The sequence below is a fragment of the Ammospiza caudacuta genome, chromosome 1, assembly GCF_027887145.1.
Source record: "Ammospiza caudacuta isolate bAmmCau1 chromosome 1, bAmmCau1.pri, whole genome shotgun sequence".
NCBI lineage: Eukaryota > Metazoa > Chordata > Aves > Passeriformes > Passerellidae > Ammospiza > Ammospiza caudacuta.
Genome location: NC_080593.1, coordinates 7,405,128 through 7,427,372, shown reverse-complemented (window position 1 = coordinate 7,427,372; position 22,245 = coordinate 7,405,128). Strand labels below are relative to the sequence as shown.

Sequence of the window (22,245 nt, the reverse complement as noted above, 5' to 3'; positions counted from 1 at the left end):
ACCACAGCCCCCATCATGCTACTGCACTCTCCTTGTAATTTCTCTCCATTTCTGAGATATCAGTTATACTATGTATTCATATAATTATAAGTCAAGGAAAGGTTGTGGAACAATATTTTAAGAAAAAAGGAAGCTAAAAAAAAAAACAGAACTAGATGAACTATACACCATTCTTTCCAGAGAACACTAAGGGTGATGGAATGTCTCACTGAGCACCACAAATGCAGGATTTTTAGCTGCATGCAGGATGGGTCATTTTTCAGTGGAATTCAACACACAGGAATGATCAACGTAGCCAGGATGCCAAATTGTTTCATCCATATGGTAAGATCCAAAAATTATCTCCTCTGTCATTTCTCATTTCAATTGAGCACTCATTTTAAATTTCAGTTTGCTTCCTGAAGCTTTGGGTTTGCAAAAATAAAAAAATTAAATAATAAACCCACCAAAACCCAACTCATTTCTTCAAATTTCAATTCAAGTCCCCTAGTTTCAAACCCATATCTATATTTTTCTGTTTTAGCAGAAAGCAATTCATCCCAAGCAATCCAGATCTCCAATTCTGTGTTAGAGAATACAAATCAGTTTTTCCAAGTAATCACATTAAGATGATGTAATCATGGGAATTAGAGAGTGCATTGCTGGCAATCATTATACAATTAAAAAAGGCTTCATCATGTGTGAAAGGATGTTTGTGCCTGGTATTGAACAGCTGCAGGTTATGGGATCTTGTGGAGGCACAGAGAAGCTGACTTGAGTTGTGGGATGGATTTCTAAGGGTGCATCTCCCCCATTCCAGGCCCCAGTGGGATCTGAGAAATGCTCATCAGGCCTCAGCCCTGACAAACTGCACTTGGACCAAGCCCTTCTTGAGCTTAACAGAAACACTGTCTGTTCCCAGAACTAAGAGGTGTTAAGTGAGAACCTGTCTTTTAACAGCCTTGGAAACTTTTTTCTTGCCCAAATAACGAGTCAAGTGAAATAATATTTCTGCAATTAAACTTTCAAAGAAACTTACCAACTCAAATTGTGGCCAGGATGGGAAAGTACTATGATTAAAGCCCACTCTCTACAGGTCCTGTAAACAGCAGTTCAAAGTGGAATTCTTCTGAGCTCTCAATTCCCAGAAAATAAGGGGCTCATGTGTATGTCTCAAACACCAGTGTGGTGGTTTGACCAGAAAGAAGGGGGAATTCTGGGATGTTGTGGTCAAACCAATGGGTGCTTGGATTTTGATATTGGCACCTGGGGTAGCCAGTGGGTTTTAGGACACACCTCCGAGAACACCCAGGGGTTAAAAGCAGAGCTTCGGCCCTGGGAGGCCCTCTTGGGACTTCGAGGGACCGAGGTCGGAGCTCTCCCCTGTCCAGCCGCTGCCGCTGGGCGGGGAAGGAGCAGCCATGTGGTAGGCCTGGGCCTGGACAGACACGGGAGTGAGGAGGCCTTGGATGATGGAAGGGTGGAGGAGCCCCAAGAGACATCGGACAGCCATCCTTCCCCCCCCCCCCCCCCCCCCCGGAGACAGATAGAGAGAGAGAGAGAGAGAGAGTGCAGCCTGTGTCGTTACCTTGAAATTCAGTAAATATGTGCTGGCAGCAGGAGTCCAGCCACCTGGAGGAGTTTTTAACCCCTTTTGGACAATGAAAACCCTACAGAACATTAACCCTTCCTAGACGTGTGATAAGAGTGGAGGAGGACGAAGGAAATGAACCAGTGATGGGGGTCTGGACCAGAGAGAGAGAGAGTGAGAGATGTTGAAAGAAGGGAGAAGATGGAGTGGCATTTTATGCTGGACTCTTTCGTGTAGCCATGGACAGAGCTATGTTTCCGTGAGATACAGAGACTGAGTCCAGGGGGAGAAATGTCCCAGTGCCAGAGAAGATTCAGTGTGGGTACCCCTCGGCCCCAGGGGGTATATAAAATATGGGGGGGACGGATGTCCCAAAGGTGAGAAGGTGAGATACTGTGTTTTTCTGGAACTTGACAAAGCATCCTTAAAAAGACAACCCTGGAAGCAGCCCTGATCCCTGTTCGGTGGTGAGAGCACCGGAACAAGGACGGAAGAGGCCACCATGACACATGGAAGGACTCCCTCTCCTCTTGAGGAGTTGAAAGTCTGAGCAATCTGAAGGGTGGTGTTGGACCTAGAATTGGTGATTTTGGAGGATGTATTGTATTGGGAATTTAGGGGGGAGGAGAAGAGAGTGTTTTTGTGAGGTTTTAATTTTCCTTGTTTTTTTTCTTTTGTGTTTGTGTGTAGCTTAGTTAATAAAATTTTCTTTATGTTAAGTTTGGAGCCTGCTTTGCTTATTCCTGGTCACATCTCACCGGGGAGAAGGTGTACCCATGGGGCTCTGGCTTTGCCAGGCCCAAACCTTAACAACCAGTAACTAAATGGCTGTGGAGCCAACCAAGGACTGTTGGTAACAGCAGACAAGAGTTACTGGTAATAACCAGGGACTATTGGTATTAACATACTGTGAGTAAGAACAGGATTTGGCTGGAGAAGAGGGGCCAGGCACACATAAGGCTTTCATCCATGAGAACAAGCCACAGCAGAGTACAAGGAATGAGTGGGAGGAAGTTGGCATGCACTACAGGGTGGCATTACTGCCACCAAGAGTCCCCAAAGCCCTCCAACCCATTTCTAGAAAGGCCTGATAGAACAGACTGCACATGGCAACTAATTTACCTGGAAAGCAAGAAATCTGTGTTTGGGGCAGAGAAACCTCTCCATAAAAAGGTACCCCCACCCCAGGGGTGCCCCCAGGACCCTGGACATGTCATTGGCCAGACTGATGCAGTTGGATCAACACTGAAACCAGGACTGGTGTTTCCTTTTTCTCTTTTTTTCTTTAGTTCATCTCTCCCTCTTTAATTCCTCTCTTTCCTTTCACCCTACCCCTTTACCCAAAACCTACTGCTGTGTGCTTAGACAGTAGGTCAGGGACTAACAGACCAATTCCTATGCCAAGTGTGTAATTTATTAATAAAACTTTCAGACTCTCTGACTTTTGTAATTTCTTTTGACCAATGAGCATTTACAAATCTTAGATGCTTTCTTCCCTTTAGGCTGGGTTGTCACGGATCTGGCTGAAGTCTTATCAAGGTTCTGCTGGTCCAAACATCAACAAAAAGTAAGATAACTGGCTTTGTGAGAGAGATGTTGATCAGATTAGGAAACAGGGATGCTGGCAGTAAAACTCAGAAATACAACAGGACATCAAAAGATGGGTTGTGGAGCAATGATTCAAAGGCTACATCCCAGATAAAACCTGCAATAAGGATACTTTTGTGTATTTTCTGCAGGAACACTGAGGAAGAATCCAAATTCATTTGATGGAAACTCAGCTCCAAAGCACAGGCCCTTGGCTGGCCACCACCCAGCACCATGGGCAAGTGAAACTGATAAACCTCAGAGAGAAAGTATGAGTGGAATATTTCTGCATCCATACACTGTTTTATCATTGATAACAAGGGATGCTCATCCCTTTGAAGTGACCTTGCTTCAAGAAGATAGCAGCTATTATCATTAATAACTACTGACATCTCTCAGTACGGTGCATTGGTAATTGTGAAACATTATTTTAATTCAGCAAGTATAATGAAAAACAGAAAAGAGGAAAAACAAAGCCTCAATCAGGGGCAAGCCAAGGGAAAGTTATTTGTCTACTGATTATGATGAGATAGAAATAACTTAACCTCAAACTTCAAACACCACTTTCTAATCAGTACCAAACCCTACCCTACCAAGCAACGAAACTGCTCTGAGGAAGCTTTGGTGTTTCAGATAAAAAGCAGAGACCCCTAAGCACAACCACACATTAAGGGGCTCCTAAACCCTGCTGCCACCTAAGCCTGAAGTCATTGAAGACATCTACTGCAGAACTGACATATTAATCTGTTAAGAAGTTCAACTTCCCCTTTTGTCCTGCCCCACAGACCTGCTCTGCAGTGCTACATCTCATTCTAGATTACAGAGAGTTTACCAGGCAAGGAGAAGAGACTGTAAAAATTTAATAGTTACAAATTATCCAGAGACATGACTTAGTTGGAACTTAGAGTTCATTCTACCAGGTGAGGAACACTACCACCTTTCACAAGAGCAGACATATCTCTGCATGCTATAGCTTTATGCTGTTATTTCCAAAATTGTGCTGCTCCTGCACAAGCTGAAAAAAGGGAACCATGGGATGTGCTGCCAATACAGACAAAGCTTGCCATGGACTCTGCATTCAGTACCTTACTCTTCACTCCTTAAACAATCAGGAACTGAAAGTACTCTCTGGACTACACCCTGGGTTTAAGCAGGTTTAAGCTGGCCTAATTGTTCTCTCCTTAAATATTTTCAGTTTTCATGTACTTTATAAGTGATGCAGTACTGACTGAACTGCAGACAATGAGCAGATACAAGATAAGACTATGAAAAAAAATATTGGAAACCACCACTTGATAAAGCAGGGGAAGGAGGGTATTGAGAGACCACAGTATAACCCTTGAAATGGGCAAAACTAAAAGTCCTTCATGCACAAACACCCACACTACAAATGTCAGATACAAATAACATCCCTCTGCCACAGCTCCTCAAGGACAATACTTACCTATGCATTGAGCCTTTGCACAAATTTCTCTTTCAAAAGTAAAAAGCAGCAAATATCTAGTGGCATTTAGAAGTGGCACTTTGTTTAATTTCTATCCAAAGTTGACATTTCTCATTGTGGAGGAAGTGGCAGCCATTCACATGCTTCTGACTTTGATGCTGGTATTTATTCCTTATAGGAATGTGTTGGAATGACAAATTTCTTTTTTTGTTTTTTTTTTTTTTTAAAGGAAATAAGTTTAGAAGCTTTTTTTAATTAGATGAAAAGACATTTTATAGGATTTGGGGGATTTTATTTCAAACTTAAGGATAGTTAATTGGATAGGAGCTAAAAAGTTTTGTTTGAGTAATTTAGAAAAAGAAGAGAACAAGGAAACTAATTGTTTTTGTGAGGTGTTTCATCAGGGGCAAGGAACTCTTGCAGCTAGTTTGATTTTTCTTTATGAAGAGTTTTGTTATTTTGCCTTTTATTAAAACCTTTTTGTTTCCAACACTACTGTCACTGACATATTTTATGAAAAACTATTTTGCCAGGATTTCTTTTCCTGGGAAGCTTCAGCTTCTCCATGTTTTGCTCCTCTGGAATGTGATTTGGAGAACTGTTTACCCAGCATGTGAATTGTTTTTAATTAATGGCCAATCACAGCCAGCTGTGTCAGACTCTCTGAGTCCATCACGAGATTTTATTATTCATTCCTTTGTAGCTTTCTGATGTCTCCTTTCTCTTTCTTTAGTATAGTTTTAATATATAATTTCTTTTAATATAATATAAAATCATAAAATAATATATCAGCCTTTTGAAACATGGAGTCAAGATTCTCATCTCTCGCCTCATCCTGGGGACCTTCAAACACCACCACACATAATCACAAAAGCCATCCTGGTAATTTTTATGCTGTCTAAAGTAGCTGAGCTGTCTTGAGTGTGAAATATACCTCCAAAAGCTTATAAGATCTGTCTTGAAGAGACTCCTATTTCAATTCCTTAAACAAATGACATGAATCCCACCAGGGAAAGGCCATACCTTGTACAGCGGCCGCCGGACGTCGATGGGACAGTTCTGTATCACCTCATCCACTACATCCGAAATGGACTCCATGAAATCAGGGTTGGCAAACTAAAATGAAACAGAACAGGCATTAGATTTTTTCATCCAAAGAACAGAGAAATTAAAAAGGCAGAAATAAGACTGTGGAGAGACCTTATAATAGGGGATGAGTGGGAGTTTCAAGTCTTGCTCACAATTTATTCTACATTAAAACAAACACTTCTCTGCAAAGGAAATGAGAATTTCTTTTTTCTGCTAAGAAAATCAGATTCTCTTCCTTGGTCAGAAATTCACTGTTTACAATTTAGGCACTATGCACTTTTATTGCCTGCAAGATGAGTTTGAGTTTTCCTGCAATATTAAACACACTGTTACCACTCACTGTTGTCCTGCCTTTCCTTTCAAGCAAGATTAGAAACACCAGTGGACAAATCAGAATGCTCCTCTGCAAAAAAAATTTAATGCTATTAAAATACTTCAGTTAAATTCCCACCAAAAAATCAGATTTTTTTCCCAAGCCCAGGAAGTATCCAATGTTCAAGAAAGTATATATAGTCTAAGATTTTGAGTGAAAGCCTCCATCAATGCAAACAATGCTAATCTACAATGAACACAATGCTGATGTAAATTTCTGCATTTATAAAACTAGAGAGTTAAGAGTTGCTAATGCTAGAAAACAGTCTAGTGGAAATCTTCCACTTAAGCTTTCAAGTAAAGAACTGGTAAAAGCCCATTTTTTTTTTCCTTTCAGAGGGTAAACTCTAAAAATTATATTAATTCCTAATATATAATACTATATTATTGTAGATATAATATAAGCTTTTGTGTTGAAGTATGTGGGATTTAAATTCAAAACAAGATGAGGTATCTACATGGATGAACAAATAACAACAGTCAAGCATAACAAGTATACACTGAACTGAGAAAAAATTAGTAAAGGAAGTTGGTGGCACTTCCCAAGAATTCAAACTAACTTCCACAGTAAGAATGAATCATGCAAGAAGCAAAAAAATGAAGCCACATAAACCAAAAAGAGAAACTGCTGCATACTGAGCTTTCATCTGAATGAACTACAGAATATGAACTACATGAGAATGAAAACTCCTGAGCTCTCCATAAAGATATTGATAAAACAGCAGGCAAAAAGGAATAAATAGGAATGAGAGTTAGGGTATAACATCATCCCAGAACAGAGACAACAGAACTGAATGTAAAATTGCAGTCTGCCGGCCAATACGATATGGTTGGAGACTGGCAAATAAAATCTCTAATTTAAAAAGCAGAGAAATAATCTGGATAGCCACAAACCCCAAGACCTAACTCCAGGAGTATTAAAGACTTCAGAACAAATTCTGTAAACTGAAAATAGGAAAAGATTACAAGACAGCTTTACCAAAGGCAGCTTTTACCTAGCTAAGCTGCTACCCTTTCAAGTAAGGAGTTAATGAAACACAACCAGAAATTCTCTTTGGATGCAGTACACATCATCCATTATATTTTTCTTGTCTAGGAAGTCAGTTCAGGTTTGGGTGGTTTTTTCAATACAGCATCAAGAAACTACCAAGAAATGAAAAAATGGAAATTGGTCCTTTATCCCATTCCCAACAGTCTTTTTAGAGACTATGGAATGAGAAACTCTTGAAATGATGTCTGACATGGGATTCAGTGCTTCTCTGTTAAATCACATTGGTAAACAGCAGGGAAGAAAAACTACTTAGCCCAGAGATTTAATACTGGCAGAAGATCAGATGGCTACAAACTGACCAAAGAAGATTACAGCTGGAATTCAGACAAAAGGTAGCAGAACGAAGCTTTTTAATATTCTTCCAATGAGGAGGGTAGAAAAAGGGAAACTTCACCAGTATTGATGTGGATTTTAATAAAACTTTTTAACAGTATTACAGACTATGGGTGCCTGAATAAGTCCAACTAAGTGTGCAGGAATGGAAAAGACATGTATTAAATCCTGACTCCTTCCTCTCAACAATATCCTGACTCCTTCCTCTCACCAATATCCTGAAACTCACTCAAACTGAACTATCAAAAATCAGAGTGACGAGGTACAGTAATGTTTCCCAGAATTGTACATACTACTTATGACCACACCAAGAGAGATTTCAAGAGATTTCCTTCAAGGATAAATTTATCATCCATGCCTTACAGACTGATTCAGTATCTAAAGTCTGTACCCAATATTTAGAATATCATGAAGGCCATGCTTAGTAGTGCCCAAATCATTGGCAGCATACAAAGTATAAAGGCAGATTTAGTGACTGGGGTCTGAGGATGAGGGAAGAGACAAGGATCTGACTCCATGTTTCAGATTATTGATTTATTATTTTATTATATATATTATATTAAAACTATACTAAAAGAATAGAAGAAAGGATTTCATCAGAAGGCTAGCTAAGAATAGAAAAATAAAGAATGATAACAAAGGCTTGTGGCCAGGACAGAGAGTCCGAGCCAGCTGGGCTGTGATTGGCCATTAATTAGAAACAACCACATGAGACCAATCCCAGATGCACCTGTTGCATTCCACAGCAGCAGATAATCATTGTTTACATTTTTTTTACATCCTCAGCTTCTCAGGAGGAAAAATCCTAAAGAAAGGATTTTTCACAGAAGATGTCTGTGACAAGACTTGTTTAAAGTGATGCTGAAAGGGGAAAATTATATACAAACACTGTGAAATGAAACAATTACTTCTCAAGTTCAGATTGAAACAGGAACAGAACAAGATGTTTTAACCGTTAGACTGTACACCACAAAACCCCTTTTCTGCTGTGGGGACGTTACCTGTGAGTGCACCGGGCCCGTGTTCAGCAGACTCACTGGCCCCTCACTGCCACGGGATGGCGCCCAGGCACCGGGAATGGCACAACTGAGCACAGATATTCCCTGCTCTTACCTCGGGATGGAAGAAGATTTCTGGCCCGAGGAACCTCTCATAGCCAACATCGATAACAAACTTGGATTTGTTGATGGCGTTGATGCCCGTGTATTGTTTGATCCACCTGCGAGAGTCCCCATCGTACTTGGCAAATTCCTTCACTATGTCAGGGCAAATGTAACAGTATTTCTCCTGGTAGGAAACACCAGGTGTTAAAAATAGCTGAAATCATTAGTACATCAGTGAATTTAAGTGCAACACAACCAGAAAAGAAAAATGTGAGCGTTTTTACAGATGGAGCTGTTGAAGGAACTTTCCCACCCAAATCACTATTGAAGCCTCAGCCCCACAAGGCACGAGGCCCATTTGCTTCCAAAGGGCTGCACACGCTGACTCAGCTACATCTGCCTCTCCCAAAATGAAAACATCACCAACAATAAAGAATTTCAAGGGCAAGCTTGCACTGCAAGAGCAGGCCTACACCATCATCCTACTTTTTTCTTTTTTTTTTTTTTTAAGTTGTATTACAAAGCATATTTTAACAACTCCAAAGCTGAAATGCTGATTTAAGCTGCGGAACATACTCACTCCAAACAGCCCAGCATGAATATTTTCTTTATTTTCTTCCTCTTTCTCCTTCCCCCACACTTGATTGGATAAACCACCAGAAGCTGGTGTAATTGTAATACACTGCCTACATCTGCATTTTTAAGAGAGCCACTGGAAACTTGCTAGAGCCAAAAAATCAGCTCACAGAGATTTACTATGTATTTATTAAGAGATAAAGGAGGATGTACCTTTATGGCTTTTGCTGTCTCCAGAGATTGTTCAGGAGGAATTCCTACCTCCCTTTCCCTTAGAAGCTGTTGAATAAAGTAAGTAATATCTCTACCTGCAATAGGAATATGTTTGATGCAACTTCCAATAACATAGCCTTCTGCCTATGTAGGAGGAGAGGAAAAGACATATTTAAGAGGAAAACTTACTGTGTATCAATAACTAACATTCCTTTTTATAATACTCTGGTTTCTATTAAAACTAAAATCTTGAAACTATAAAATCATTCTAAAAATGTGCACCCCACTGCAAAGTGAATATAATTTTTATTTAAAGACCTTGATTACCACATGTAAACAGATAGTGACTATCTTATAGATACACAAGTGATAAACATATCAGTCAGATCTGATGGTCCCTTTATGGTACCATCAGAAAAGTAGACATAATATAAATTAACTACCTGTGTTCTGTTTGAGAGTGAAAAATTAATAGAAAAAAATATAAATTTCCAAGACAAGAAAAATCACATAGTAATAGAAAACTCCAATAGAAATAGAATCTTACAATAAGCACAATAAAAATAAGAAATCTACTTGCTGAATTTTTTTAGGATGCATTTACTGAAAACATTGGTATTGCTGAGCCACATTATTTCTTCCCTTGCCTTTTTTTTTACACTTTTCAGAGTTTCACACAGTACATGCTATTTGTTCTCAGCACTGCCCATATGACAAAACACTGAGAAGATCAAGTTAGCACCAAAATGCCAAGATGAAGTTTAAGGAAATCAAATTTTCATTTCTAATATACCTGATCATTCAAGGACACAGTATGGTTCAAAAATACACAAAATGACATCAGCAGATATCAGTATGCACAGATAACTCTGTATTTTTAACATCCTCACATAAACTGATGAGATTGATCATGTATAAGAACAGATACTTATATAAATTTGTAGTTGTTTCCACATAAGCAGAGTGGAAACAATAAAGTACAATAAATCATATAAAAAGCACACATTACCAGATATATTAAACAGTCGAAATGCAGGGTATTATAAAGCTAGGACATTTCTTGTCAGACACTCTTGGCATGCAGGGGACATAAACCCATGATAACCATTGATATTTAAGAGAGCTGAGGCATCACAGTAACAGAAGGTAAAGCTTTACACAGAAATAGCCTTTTAAAAGCTGGATTGATGGTTCCTTACTGTGACTTTCCTGTGGTGTTCAAGCTAAACTAACACATAATGGAATACATACTTTTGCAAGGAAAGAAGTCCCACCAACACTAAAAATTTAAAAATAAGGTTTTCTTTGGTGCTTCTTATTAAAATGTACAGTAAACAAACCCTGTCCAAAGCAGTGCTGATTCCAGAGTGCATCCTGCTCCTTACCACGGGGATGACGTGGGTCACTCCGTCACCACTGTCGATGACAATCCCAGTCAGAGTCCTCTCCCCAACCTGCCGTGACGTCCAGGAGGCAGCTAAGGCCAACACTGCCTACAGCACAGAGAGTTTGTATTTAGAAGCAGGCAGAGTGCTCTAATTTACACTCCCAAAAAGTACAGTTTCAGACATTTTACACACATGCCTACAAAAGACCAAAATGCTGCAGTCGTTTTCTACTTCAGAAGAACGCATTCACTTTGTTCACCTGCACAGCAATGTAGAGTCCTGGGATGTTAAATGATTCAAACATGATTTCTGCAAGATATTCTCTGTTTTCTGGTGTGTTCAGTGGAGGCTCTGTCTGCAAAAACAAAGAGTTTTGAAAAAACACCTCGATACGATCCTGCCTTGATTAGTTCGGTATCAAGCTAATCAAACTTTTGGTAATCAAGCTTTTTAAATCCTCAGTGCACTCAAAATAAAAAATTTCAAATAGAATTTAAACAGCATTTGAAGCTTTTCAAAAGCAACAGTTGACCTGCAGTAGCCTGCAACACAAAATTTACAGAATATAGTTATAATGCAGCTTTAAAGATTAGTTTTCTCCTCCCAACACAAACCCCATCATTGCTAGAGAAATAAGACATACTGAGAAAAATCCTCCAGCAGAGCTAATTGTGCTTGGAGTGGTATTTGGTTTTCCTCTTACAAAACTATTTCCTTACCAGGCCTCATTAACTCACCATTAAAAAATAGTGATCCTCAGGCTCAGCTCGAAGGTACTTGAAGATGACTTGTTCCATGAACCTCTCCATGAGGTCCCAGTCCTCAACAATCCCATGTCGGATAGGCCACTGCAAGAGCAGAACTTGTCAGCACTGGATCATGCAAGGACAAAGAAACCCAGCAGCAGGAACAGTCTGACACCTCATCTCACAGCAATCTCACAAACCCATCCTGACTTGAATTCAGAGGCACAATTCAAATTTACCTCCTGCTCCCAAGTACTTCCAAGCCCATCTCTAACTTGCAGGACCAGCAACCAGAATCCAGGCTCTACTCCTGTTAGTCTGTAGCAGAACTGTGTTTTAACCTCTTTTTTGTATAAATTTTATCACTTAAAAAGTTGAGAAGCGTACTTGGCTTTAATATGCTTTTCCATATTATAAAAGGAAATAAAGACCATATAGGCTATATATTTTTCACCTAAAATTTCTGGCAGGGATGATGTTTACATTTTGTTCAACATTAAGAACATAGCTGACATTTAAGTAACACAGAAGGATGTATAAAATATGATATTTTTCCACATAGTTCATAAGCCAGTAACGTTTTGTAAGTACAAGAAGTCCTTTACTAGGGTATGGAAAATATGATTCACAGAAAAGCTGCATTGAAGACAGCCCTTCACAAAACAATTGTGACTTTCCCTGAAGCAAAAGTATCCAACACATTTCCCAGTTTGTGTGCCATGTTAAAAGGGTACACTTTTAGCAAGAATTTAAATATTCAGTGTATATGACTATTTTAATAACTCAGAATTTTGAAAACTGAACAGCTGCACTGTATCAATGAATATTTACACAAACACCAACCATACAAGACAGAACTAGGAAAACAGATATCTAAAAAAGGGTAAAGTCATGAACCAAAATCATGCAGCTTTTTTAAAAGCAATAAAAATACTTTACAAAAAATGCAAACGTGTTTTGAATGGCAATCCAGAAGTCCTAGAACATTTTATCATAAAAATTTGAGACTTGGAAAAAGCTGTCAAAGTCTCCTGAATGCTCACCTTTGTAGCATAGGTAGGTTTATCTATGGCTTCATCTCCTATGAAAAAGTCCAGATCATCAACACCTTTCATTACCCTCCTCTGAGCCTGGTCCCCCACTTTGGCTGACTCTCGGATTGCAATACCTTAAAATAAACCCAAAAAACAAATCAAAACAAAATGAAAACAGTTAAATACCAAGTGATGAATGTTTATTTACTTAAGGATTCTTTTCCAGAAATAAAAATTGGGATATAAAAAGCAGAAATCATGTAAGTGATCTACTGGCAAGCCAACAGAGCCAAGTTCATTCTCACTGCATGCTGCATCTCTCATTATTGCACCTAATAAATCACTGAAAATACTGAAAATGCACTTTGTTACAGACTACAGCAGTCACTGAACCTGTACAAGTGCAGCACTCCAGTAAGCAACATGATTTTCTGAGTTCCAACTCTAGAATAAAGACAAAGAGCACAGGAGAAGAAGAAAATAAACTGTGTATTCAAAAATAAGTGTTGGAGTCATTATCCTGGTTGGTGAGAAAGAGGAAAGAGGGAGGGGAGAAATCAATTTGCAGGGCTACAGAGAAATCTCTGGAGACACTTATGCTTCCCATTAGCAGCCTTCAACTATCACTAAAATTATTAGATGATGGCTGCTGTAGGCAAGAAGATGAGACAGCAAAAATCAAATCTGGGGCAAGCTAAAAATAAAAATGGAATGAAGTACTGCTAAAATGTAACTTTGTTTATATAGTTTTCTTTTAATAGGTCATAATCAGGGTCTAAATAACATATAGCAGAAAATGCAGAGCAGGCAGACATCATCCACAAACACACCAAATACTACTAGCACCAAAAAATGACTCACAGGCAAACAATTCTTTTGGAAAAACATCTATCCCCTAACAGGTTTATAGTTGTATAAAACAGGATTTATATCAAAATCACAGGAAATCCCTGCTATCCCATTTCTTTAACATAGGACATTTAAATCTTTACCAGTGGTTTAGGTTTCACATTTTACAATAGTTAAAATAGTGAGACTGTAAGCAGTACTGCAGCTACACCTGGTGAAGAACTGTGTCCCCTTCACTTAATTGGCCACCAATTACCTTTATAACCTCCTTATCTTTATATTTTTCCTATGAGTAGCTACAAGGTTGTATAGATGCATTAATAAGTAGTTAATTGGCAAAGTTTACAAAAAGTAAAAAGCAGTGTTCAACATAAATGGAGGTAACAGATGCCATTATAGATGTAAATATATAGTTAATACTACTATTTATATATATGTATTATACATATATATACAGCATTTCAGAAAAACTATTAAGATGTCAATCAAAATCAAGAACACCAGAAAAGTATAACATTTTAAACAAGTTTAACACACACAAAAAAATTAAAGAGTAAATCTGTTCAACAAAAGCATGTTAAATGTGCAAGAACATTTTAATTGGTAAACACACACCCAAAAGGAACATTTTCTAACAGGAAAAACTTTTTTGAATATTAAACTGTCTACAGTCCCAGACAATGTAAATAAGGCAGACACCACCTGCACTTTAGTACTTAATTTGATTGGGAGCCTTCCCCCAGATTATCCAGGCTGTAACCATGGTGTCAGGTAGACAGGAGGTAAATTGCATTCTGTCTACTCAAGAGTCCTGGCCAAAAAATAATGGAGATAAAAAGGAAATTGGACTGGAGCTCTCTTCATCTTTGTCATAGCAACCAAGAGCTGGTTTAATGAGCAACAGTCCCAGGTAACTGCAGACAAGGAGCTCTGTTTAGCTACACTCCAGCCAAGGATGCTACCAGGGTGAATATCACTTCCCAGATGGACACAGCACTATGAGGGCTGAGTTGGGAGTTGGAAGCATGTAATTTAATCCTCAAAGTGCTCAGTGACAGCAGTGGATGTTACAATTTGGAGACAAAAAAAATCAACTCACATGATGGGATAATGAACTGAGGTTCTGTATTTCCTGCATAGCCAAGCTTGGTATACCTAGGGGGAAAAAAAATATCACCAGGTCATTAGATGCAAAAACATGAGGAAAAAATAGTTTCAATTCACTCCTTTTCTTAAAGTGAAGGTAAAACATGCATCACATGCCATGTCCATATTTTCTGGATTATGCTTTCAACTATCACCCTGCTGAAAACTCAAAGCAGTAAATATTTTAAGTGTTATTTTTCAGACAACTTCAGCTTATGGATTTTCCTGGTGATATTCAGAACTATCAAGTCTGAAAACTCAACTCTTCCTTTTTCAATCTTATTGACCAGCTGTGACAAAGGACAGGCAGGTCACATTGCACCCTTTGGGAAAAATCAGGGCCATGCAGATTTTACCCTTCAGTTACCATGACCAAAGAGAACCTTACACTTTACATATTTGTTTAATATTCTCAAATAGAGGAAAAAAGAAATAATACAGTATCACAAGTATAAACCACAGAAAAGAACTCTTGTTACAATCCTGATACAATTCCCTTCCAGGCCTTGAACAAACCACTCACTTTGTCACAGGATATTATCTGTGTGTGATAAAAGACAAATACCACACCAAAGCAAGCCTGCACTGATGAAATGCTCTAGAAATGGGCAACAGATGGTACAAAACATTGATCATTTCTTTCAATATACATATAAGATCTATTTTAACAATTAAAGGCTTGAGAGGAAAGAAGGGGGAACAAAAAAAGTAAAGAGATTTTCACATAAAACCTAAAAATTTCTACAGGTGTTAGTGGCTGCAAGCTACTCCAGGTCTTCAGAAATAATTAACATCCTAGACTGTGAAAAACAGCTCTATTTCCTAGGGGAAAAAAAAAGAAAAAATCCCACAATGACAACAAAACCCACATCAGAAACTGTTAAAAAAAAAACCAACCCAACTAAATTGATTGAATGCTTGCAGAGACTGATGTCATTCTTGAGTACTGCCTTTAGCTTGAAACAGAAGTACAGCAGCAGCAGGATTTGAGGGAAATCAGCACTGTTCACATAATTTTTACACAAAAAACATAAAGCCATGATATTCTTAAATGAGACCAATCCCAGTCTAAGTCTTAAAGTGAATTTAAAGTCTTTGTCTGCATCCTACTCTCAATATTTGCAAATAATATTATGCCATGGCCAAAGAAGAGGTTTGCAGCTTCATTAGCAGCTTGAAAAGTAGGTTCCTCTTTACAGAGTATTTGGTATAAAAATACTCATTAAGGATCACAGTTTTCTTAGATAAAGGAATTAATCTAAATTGAATTATCAATGACCTTGGACTTAAATATTTATATTTCAACTTCTCTTCAAAGCTATAGCTTCAATAGACTTCAAACAATAGTTAAAAAGCCATTCCCCCAAGGCTAAGAAGACAAGGACTGTGTTTTGGAGGCAAGGGTTTGTTGGGTTTTTAATCATCATTATAGACATATGCTTTTAGTATAATCCAAATTGTTTATGCACACTTGCTGTGGCTCTCAGAAAAACATAATCAGGATGTTAAATTAGACTGACTGTAAAGGAGGACATTACTAGCAAAAGTTCTTTTTGTGATTATTATTGCATAGATTCCTCACATTTTAGAACGAGCCCTACCTAGGGAATATTGTTAAAACATAACAAGCAACAACAGGAGTTCCACTGGGATTTAAGACCAGTACAGGCCACTTCCTCTTATTTCTCTCTCTGAAATGAATCATGACTAAATGAACATAATGAAAACCAGGGAAAACATTTTTATTTGTTTAAAAGACCTAGTTTCAAGACTTAGAAATGACAACTAGGCAGAAACATAATGAAAAAAAGCCTTTCAAGCCTCAGGGACAAAACCCAAGGACAATACATATATATACTTTTCATACAATTTTTATATGTCTGTGTGCATGAATAAACTAAAAGGTTCCTGCAGTCTAACCAGAACTCATTTCTTAAAGTAAAGTTTGGCCAAGAGGTGAGTTCAGTTTGCCATCTTTTCCCCCTCAACACAGATGCTAAACTCACACCCACTCACAGTATTAAAAAAAGAAAACACTCTCTAAAAGTCAATTTGGGCTACCAGTCTGCAGGAGCTTCACCTTCCCTCTCCAGAATGGATCAGATCCTCCTACCAGGGTAACTTGTAAAGTTACCAAACCCCTACAGCTCAGTATTTTATAGACTCATTTTTAACCTGGGTTAATTCTCCTACTAAAAAACTACCAAATAAGTTTATTTCTCAGTATCATGAAAAAAATTATCTTCAAAGAATTAATCTCACAGAAGGTAACATATGGGAGATTTCTATTGCATGTCATTAATCCATGAAAGACTAATACTAAAACAAAGAGATAACTAAATTCTCAATTCAGTGGTGAAGCAAATAAGCAGAAAAAAAAAAATCTGTTAAAAAAGAAAATCCACTTAGGATCAAACAAGAGACAGACTGGAACAAGCAGCCACATTTCAGGCATTTTTCACAAAACCAAATGGAAGGGAAACTCAAATTTCTCCCAAGACCACTCAGGAAGAGAAGGAAAACAGATAAAGCAGTTGTGCAGCTTTTTGCTCTCCAGAAGCCTCAGGATATGGTCCCAGATCTCTGCTGTGCCCAGCAGGACCCAAACTCATTCCACCTCTCAAGGGTACATTAAAATGTTTGGGTGACCCATTTCCAGCACCTCCTACAGAAAATACTCCCTTTCCCACATGATATTTAAATATTTACTGAACAGAAAGGCTCTGGACTTGAACAGTTGCAGAGGGTACCTGGTCTCCAGCCCCTTCTCCAATGAATATTTAAGCATCTAAAACACAGTTTTCTTTCTCCTGGGTTACAGCCTAGCAGACTAATGGTAATGCAACATCTTGTGATCTGTAAAATTACAGAGACAGCTGTAGTGGAATGTGTAGATAATCAGTATTCCAACTTAATTTCATTAAAAGCAGCAATTTGTTGCCAGTGAGAGAGGAACCTACTGGAAACAGGCCAAAATATAGGATACTGCACTAAAAATTAGCAAAAAACTGATCCAATAGACTAAGGCTTTTTCATGCAAGGAGATTTGGAGGACTACACATTTGGTTTTAAATCTCTGGAAATTACATGCTGTTGAAACAAGCAATTTCTAAAAATAGTGTGGTCTCTTTCATACTGTTTTGACCAGGTGAAGAGTTCATACACAAACCAGTTTCACAAACCTTTGCATGAGGATTGGTCATCCTAACCCTGTTCCCTTCTGAGGTCCCACCAAGAGGAAAGATGGAAGAACTTACATCAAGAATTGACTCCAAAGATACAGAAATGGACTGCACTTGGAAGCAGATGCTGCACCCTCAACCACTTTAGAGAGAAATGTTTAGGAAAATTCTTCCCAAAGCATGAGAACAAATCACAAACTCAAACAGTTGCTTTATCCATCTGAAAACACAAAACATCCAATTTTTTCTCTGTATAAATATGCAAAAGAGCAAAGCCCAAATGCAACCATTTTAGCATTTGATCACTCTCTATTGCTTTTTTGGTCCACATCTTTAAAACTATGTGTTACATTCACACAAAAAAAAAAAAAAAACTCTGAAAAGATAAATATGAAGTGACTAAAAATAGCAGGATGCTTTGAGAAAGTCCTGTAAACAAACAAATAGCCTCTGTAAATAGAACACTTTCCCTGACAGCTAAGAGGCTGAATAACCAGGCTGCTGCTGCCAGAACACCTGTGATGCCAGGCTGCCACAGCAGACTCCATTATCATCAGTGCAAGCATGTCTGAGGAACTTGCAACACGAGTTCTTCATGAAGATTTGGAAAAGCACTTTTGAAAACAAGGGATGGGAATGAAGAAGACATGAAGGAGAAAATATCAAATAGGGAAAAAAATAATCTATTTTGTCTGCACAAAAGCAGCCACTGTAAGAATAAAGAGTACAGCAGAGCCATTGGGTTCCTTGAGAAAGTCTAGCACTTTGCAGGACTGAAGCCTGTGATTATAAACAACAGTTAATTAACTCAAACTCCTTAGTCCCAGAACAGCAATTACAATAATGCCTGTTCAGAAATATAGTAAGAGAGGGGAAACATAGCATATTCTGAGGCTTCAGCAATCTTTAATGGTAACATCATGAAAAAACACCTTGAGCTTCAAGTTTTAAGACCCAGCGCAGCTCACTTCTCCCAGAAATCAAGTATTTACCTCTAAACTCATGAGTAAGACTTTGCCAAAGTACCCTCTCTTTACTAAAAAGGAATGGCTTCAATAAAATACACCCAACCAGAAGCACTCATCAACATCTACAAATACACTGAAGAGGAGTATTTTAAGATACCTTTGTTTTGCTCACCCACCTACTACTGTTCTGATGTCCCACAGCTAAATGCCAATTAATAAAACTGGTTATGAAGTCTAAAGCTATTTAAAGCAGCAACACAGAAAGGCCTGGTAGTCCTAAGAAACTAAAAATAGCATGCCCTTCTCCACAAAAAGAGTGACAGCAATGTGTAAACTGATCACGAGGAGAATCTCACACAGAGAAAATCAAGATGTGGTGCATCAAAACTGCCCCATGTCAAGTCATTTACAAATACTAATGGAAAAGAGTATAGCAAATTATTACTATTTCTGCAAGACTTGTGAATAAAGACTGAGCAGTTTATGGCAAAGGAAATTCAAGTCATCTGCATCCATTACACTAAAGGAACATTATCCTGTCCTGCTTTAAAAATAAGTTTCTCACTGAAGGTCTGTTATTTTTTGTACACCTGTTCTTACTTTTTTTTGAGGAATTCTGGCATTTACAGGACTGAGGCATGTGGCTGCAAATTACAGTAAATTAAGCCAGCCTCCTTATGCCCAAAACAACAACAAAACCATTCTTTTAACAATTTTCTTAAAACCCCTTACATGAAAAAAAAAAGGTGGATTAGTGGCTGGACAGAATACCTCATTCAGTACCAGAGATTTAAGTAGAAAAGTGCATTTTATATACACAATGTCCCACAGTGCATATACCTTTCCCTTTCTGCTATGCTCTTCTCAATTTTTCATCTGAAAGCCCTTTCATGAATAATTTGAATGAATTGTTTGAAGCTTGTAACCCAAAGTAGACTCATTCTAACAATAAGAAGGTTTTCAGCCCACACAGAGGAAAATTCCAGAGACTGTGTATCAATGAGTCAAGCTATTTCTTCTGGCTGCTTTTGTTCAGACTCGTTTCATCCTGAATTCTGCAAGACAACTTATTTCACATTCAGTAGTCTCTTTGCTGAAAAGTCTGCCATTTTTGAGTGCCCTACAACACATTCAAGCACAAGTCCCACCAGCAGAGATATCATGTTGTCTCCTGTGAATCAAGATCACTTGAAGGCATTGAAAAAGAAATGTGCATCACTTGGGGACTATCCAAACTCTTCCTGAAACAAAACAATATACATGTCCCTCCCCCACAAAACCCATCGGATTTACCCATACAAGCTCTAAATAGATTTTAGAAATTTTACTTCAATTATTATTTCTTTGAAAGGGCACAGTAAGCAATATCCTATCCTCATTTATTTTGTGTAACTGTTGGCCAGCAATATCTACTGCTAGTGCAACACTGGAATTACTCCACAAACAGAAAGCCAAGGGGGTCTCCTGCAAAAGGCAGTTTTGGCATTTAATGTATTTTCTCAATTTTACAGTTTATACTGTACTCTTTTTAAAGGATCCACCCAGACCTCCCATTTCTCTCTAAACTATCAAGTAGTAATCCTATAATATCAACAGATCTGTGGAGAACAGATATTTACAATATCTTCAGCAAATATATAGAAGAAACCTGGGAAACTACCAAGAAGTATCTAAAGAGCAAGCAGAATTAGACACAAGGTAGAATCTGGTCTCTATTCTACTTCCAAAGTCTCCAGCTGTGAACTCCAGTATTCCCCACTGAGGGAGCAGAGCTGGTTTCTGGTAAGCTAAAGTATAAGCAGAAACAGGCAAAGATTTCTAAAACTTTCATGACAGTTTAACACAGACATATTTCAAAATGTGACACACTTTTACAGGAGAAGGCAATGTGGCACCACAGCACTGGAAAGTGCTTCCTGTGGTTACCTGGGGACTGGGGTTTCTTGATTTGGTTGGATTAGTCTGGGGTTTGGTTTTGTAAAGATTGTTCTGTTCAGGAAATTTTAAAGATAACTTTCCAAGTATTAAAGAAATTAAAATAGTGTTGCAAATTCCCTGCAGAGGAAAGGCTGAATTAATGCAATCAGAGAGACCGAGTCTGACAAGTAAAGCTACTGCACGAATAGTTACTCATAGTCCGGGGCTTCATTTCCTCTCCTCAGAGCTGTCTGTAACTGTTGGGCCAAAGGAAAGGTATTAATTAGCAAAAGCACACCACAGATTCAGAATTACAGCTGAATTACAGCTCCCTCTGACACCTCCCCCGCTAAGGCACAGCAGGACTGGATGCTCAATATCCATTCAGGTCTTCTCTAGCACAGAGAGGTAGGACAGAGCCGCTCCTGAAACGCCTCCCAAGCACAGCCTCTGCAATTCAGAGTCACTCCTGCCCTCCAAGACTTGAGTTACAAAACTCAAAACTCTGGTCTAGTTAAGTACGGAATAAATCTCACACTGATCAGAGAAAGGTGAAGGGATGACCCAATGACCGAGCGCATCACTGGAGCAAGGCAGCGCGCTCCCACCTCAGCCTCAGAAAATGCTAAAATTAAGGATGGCTGGTTTCAAACGGGGACAGGAGGCAGGAGCCCGCTCTGAGAGCGGCCCGGGGCAGGGAGCTGGGCTGGCTGGGCTCCGTGTCCAGGCACGGCACGGCACGGCCAGGATTGCCCCCGGCTCGGGCACCTCCGTGAGCCTCCCCAGGCATCGCCTTCCCAGGCATCGCCTCTGGACCGCTCAGAGCGGGCTCCTGGCTCCTCTCCCCTTCTGAAACCAGCCGTCCCCAATTTTAGCACTTGCATCATGCAATACTTCACAGCCAGAGGACACAAACGAAAGCGGGTCCCGAGAGAGAGGCGAAGAGGGCACACAGAAACACGCACGGCGGGGACACGGCAGGGCTGCCCCGCTCCGCGCTCCGGCGGGATGGAAGGGCAGAGAGAGGACGAGAGCGATGGGCACCAGCCCGCTGAAGGCCGGAGGGGAGAAAAACCCTCAGCAAGCCGAGAGGCCACCGAGACACACGGCAGCAGCGCGGCCCCGTGCGAGGAGCGCTCACCGGCAGCGGGAGGCAGCGGAGGGGCGCGACGCGGAGACACCCCCCCAGTCCTCAGCACGGGCACCGGCAGCCGGTCTCCCCTGCCCGCACTCACCCGGTGCCGCCGTCGATCACGCAGGGCGGCAGGCAGCTCGCCATGCTGCGGGGCCGGCACTGCGGGCCCTACGCCACCATCCGGGCGGCCGCCGGCTCCCCCGGCGCGGGCTCCATGCGGGCGGGCCCGCAGCGGCCGCCACCAGCGCCGCCCCCCGCGCCTGCGCCGCCGCCCGCGCCCGGGCCGCCATGTCGGGTCAGGGCCTTGCCGCGGGCGCGGCGTGAGGGAGAAGCCGGTGCGGGGCTGTGTCTGTGGCGGAAAGCCGTGCTCGGGGCTGGGTGATGGATTCGGCGCTGCATAGTCAATGTAGTTGGGAAGGAGCTCAGACGTCCTCGAGTCCAGCCTACCTCCCAGCACGAGCAGAGCACGTCCAGTCTTTTCTAAAACACCTTCAGGGATGGTGGCTCCGCCACCTGCCTGGGTTGCTCATTGCGAACTGAAC

The 22,245-nt window shown here is 40.0% G+C and overlaps 1 protein-coding gene across 1 annotated transcript in view; it reads right to left on the bottom strand.

Moving 5' to 3' along the window:
* Positions 1-21,933, bottom strand: part of ACTR3B (actin related protein 3B) — a 29,121-nt gene extending 7,188 nt beyond the window's left edge. Inside the window, exons 1-9 of the mRNA XM_058806141.1 lie at positions 21,804-21,933; positions 14,455-14,510; positions 12,516-12,640; positions 11,464-11,574; positions 10,986-11,081; positions 10,724-10,831; positions 9,339-9,482; positions 8,560-8,733; positions 5,625-5,717 (exon numbers count right to left, since the gene is read on the bottom strand). Of these exons, the coding sequence (XP_058662124.1) occupies positions 5,625-5,717; positions 8,560-8,733; positions 9,339-9,482; positions 10,724-10,831; positions 10,986-11,081; positions 11,464-11,574; positions 12,516-12,640; positions 14,455-14,510; positions 21,804-21,847 (951 nt within the window). The 5' untranslated portion in view covers positions 21,848-21,933. The remainder of the gene's footprint in view (positions 1-5,624; positions 5,718-8,559; positions 8,734-9,338; positions 9,483-10,723; positions 10,832-10,985; positions 11,082-11,463; positions 11,575-12,515; positions 12,641-14,454; positions 14,511-21,803) is intronic.
* Positions 21,934-22,245: the final 312 nt, after the last annotated feature.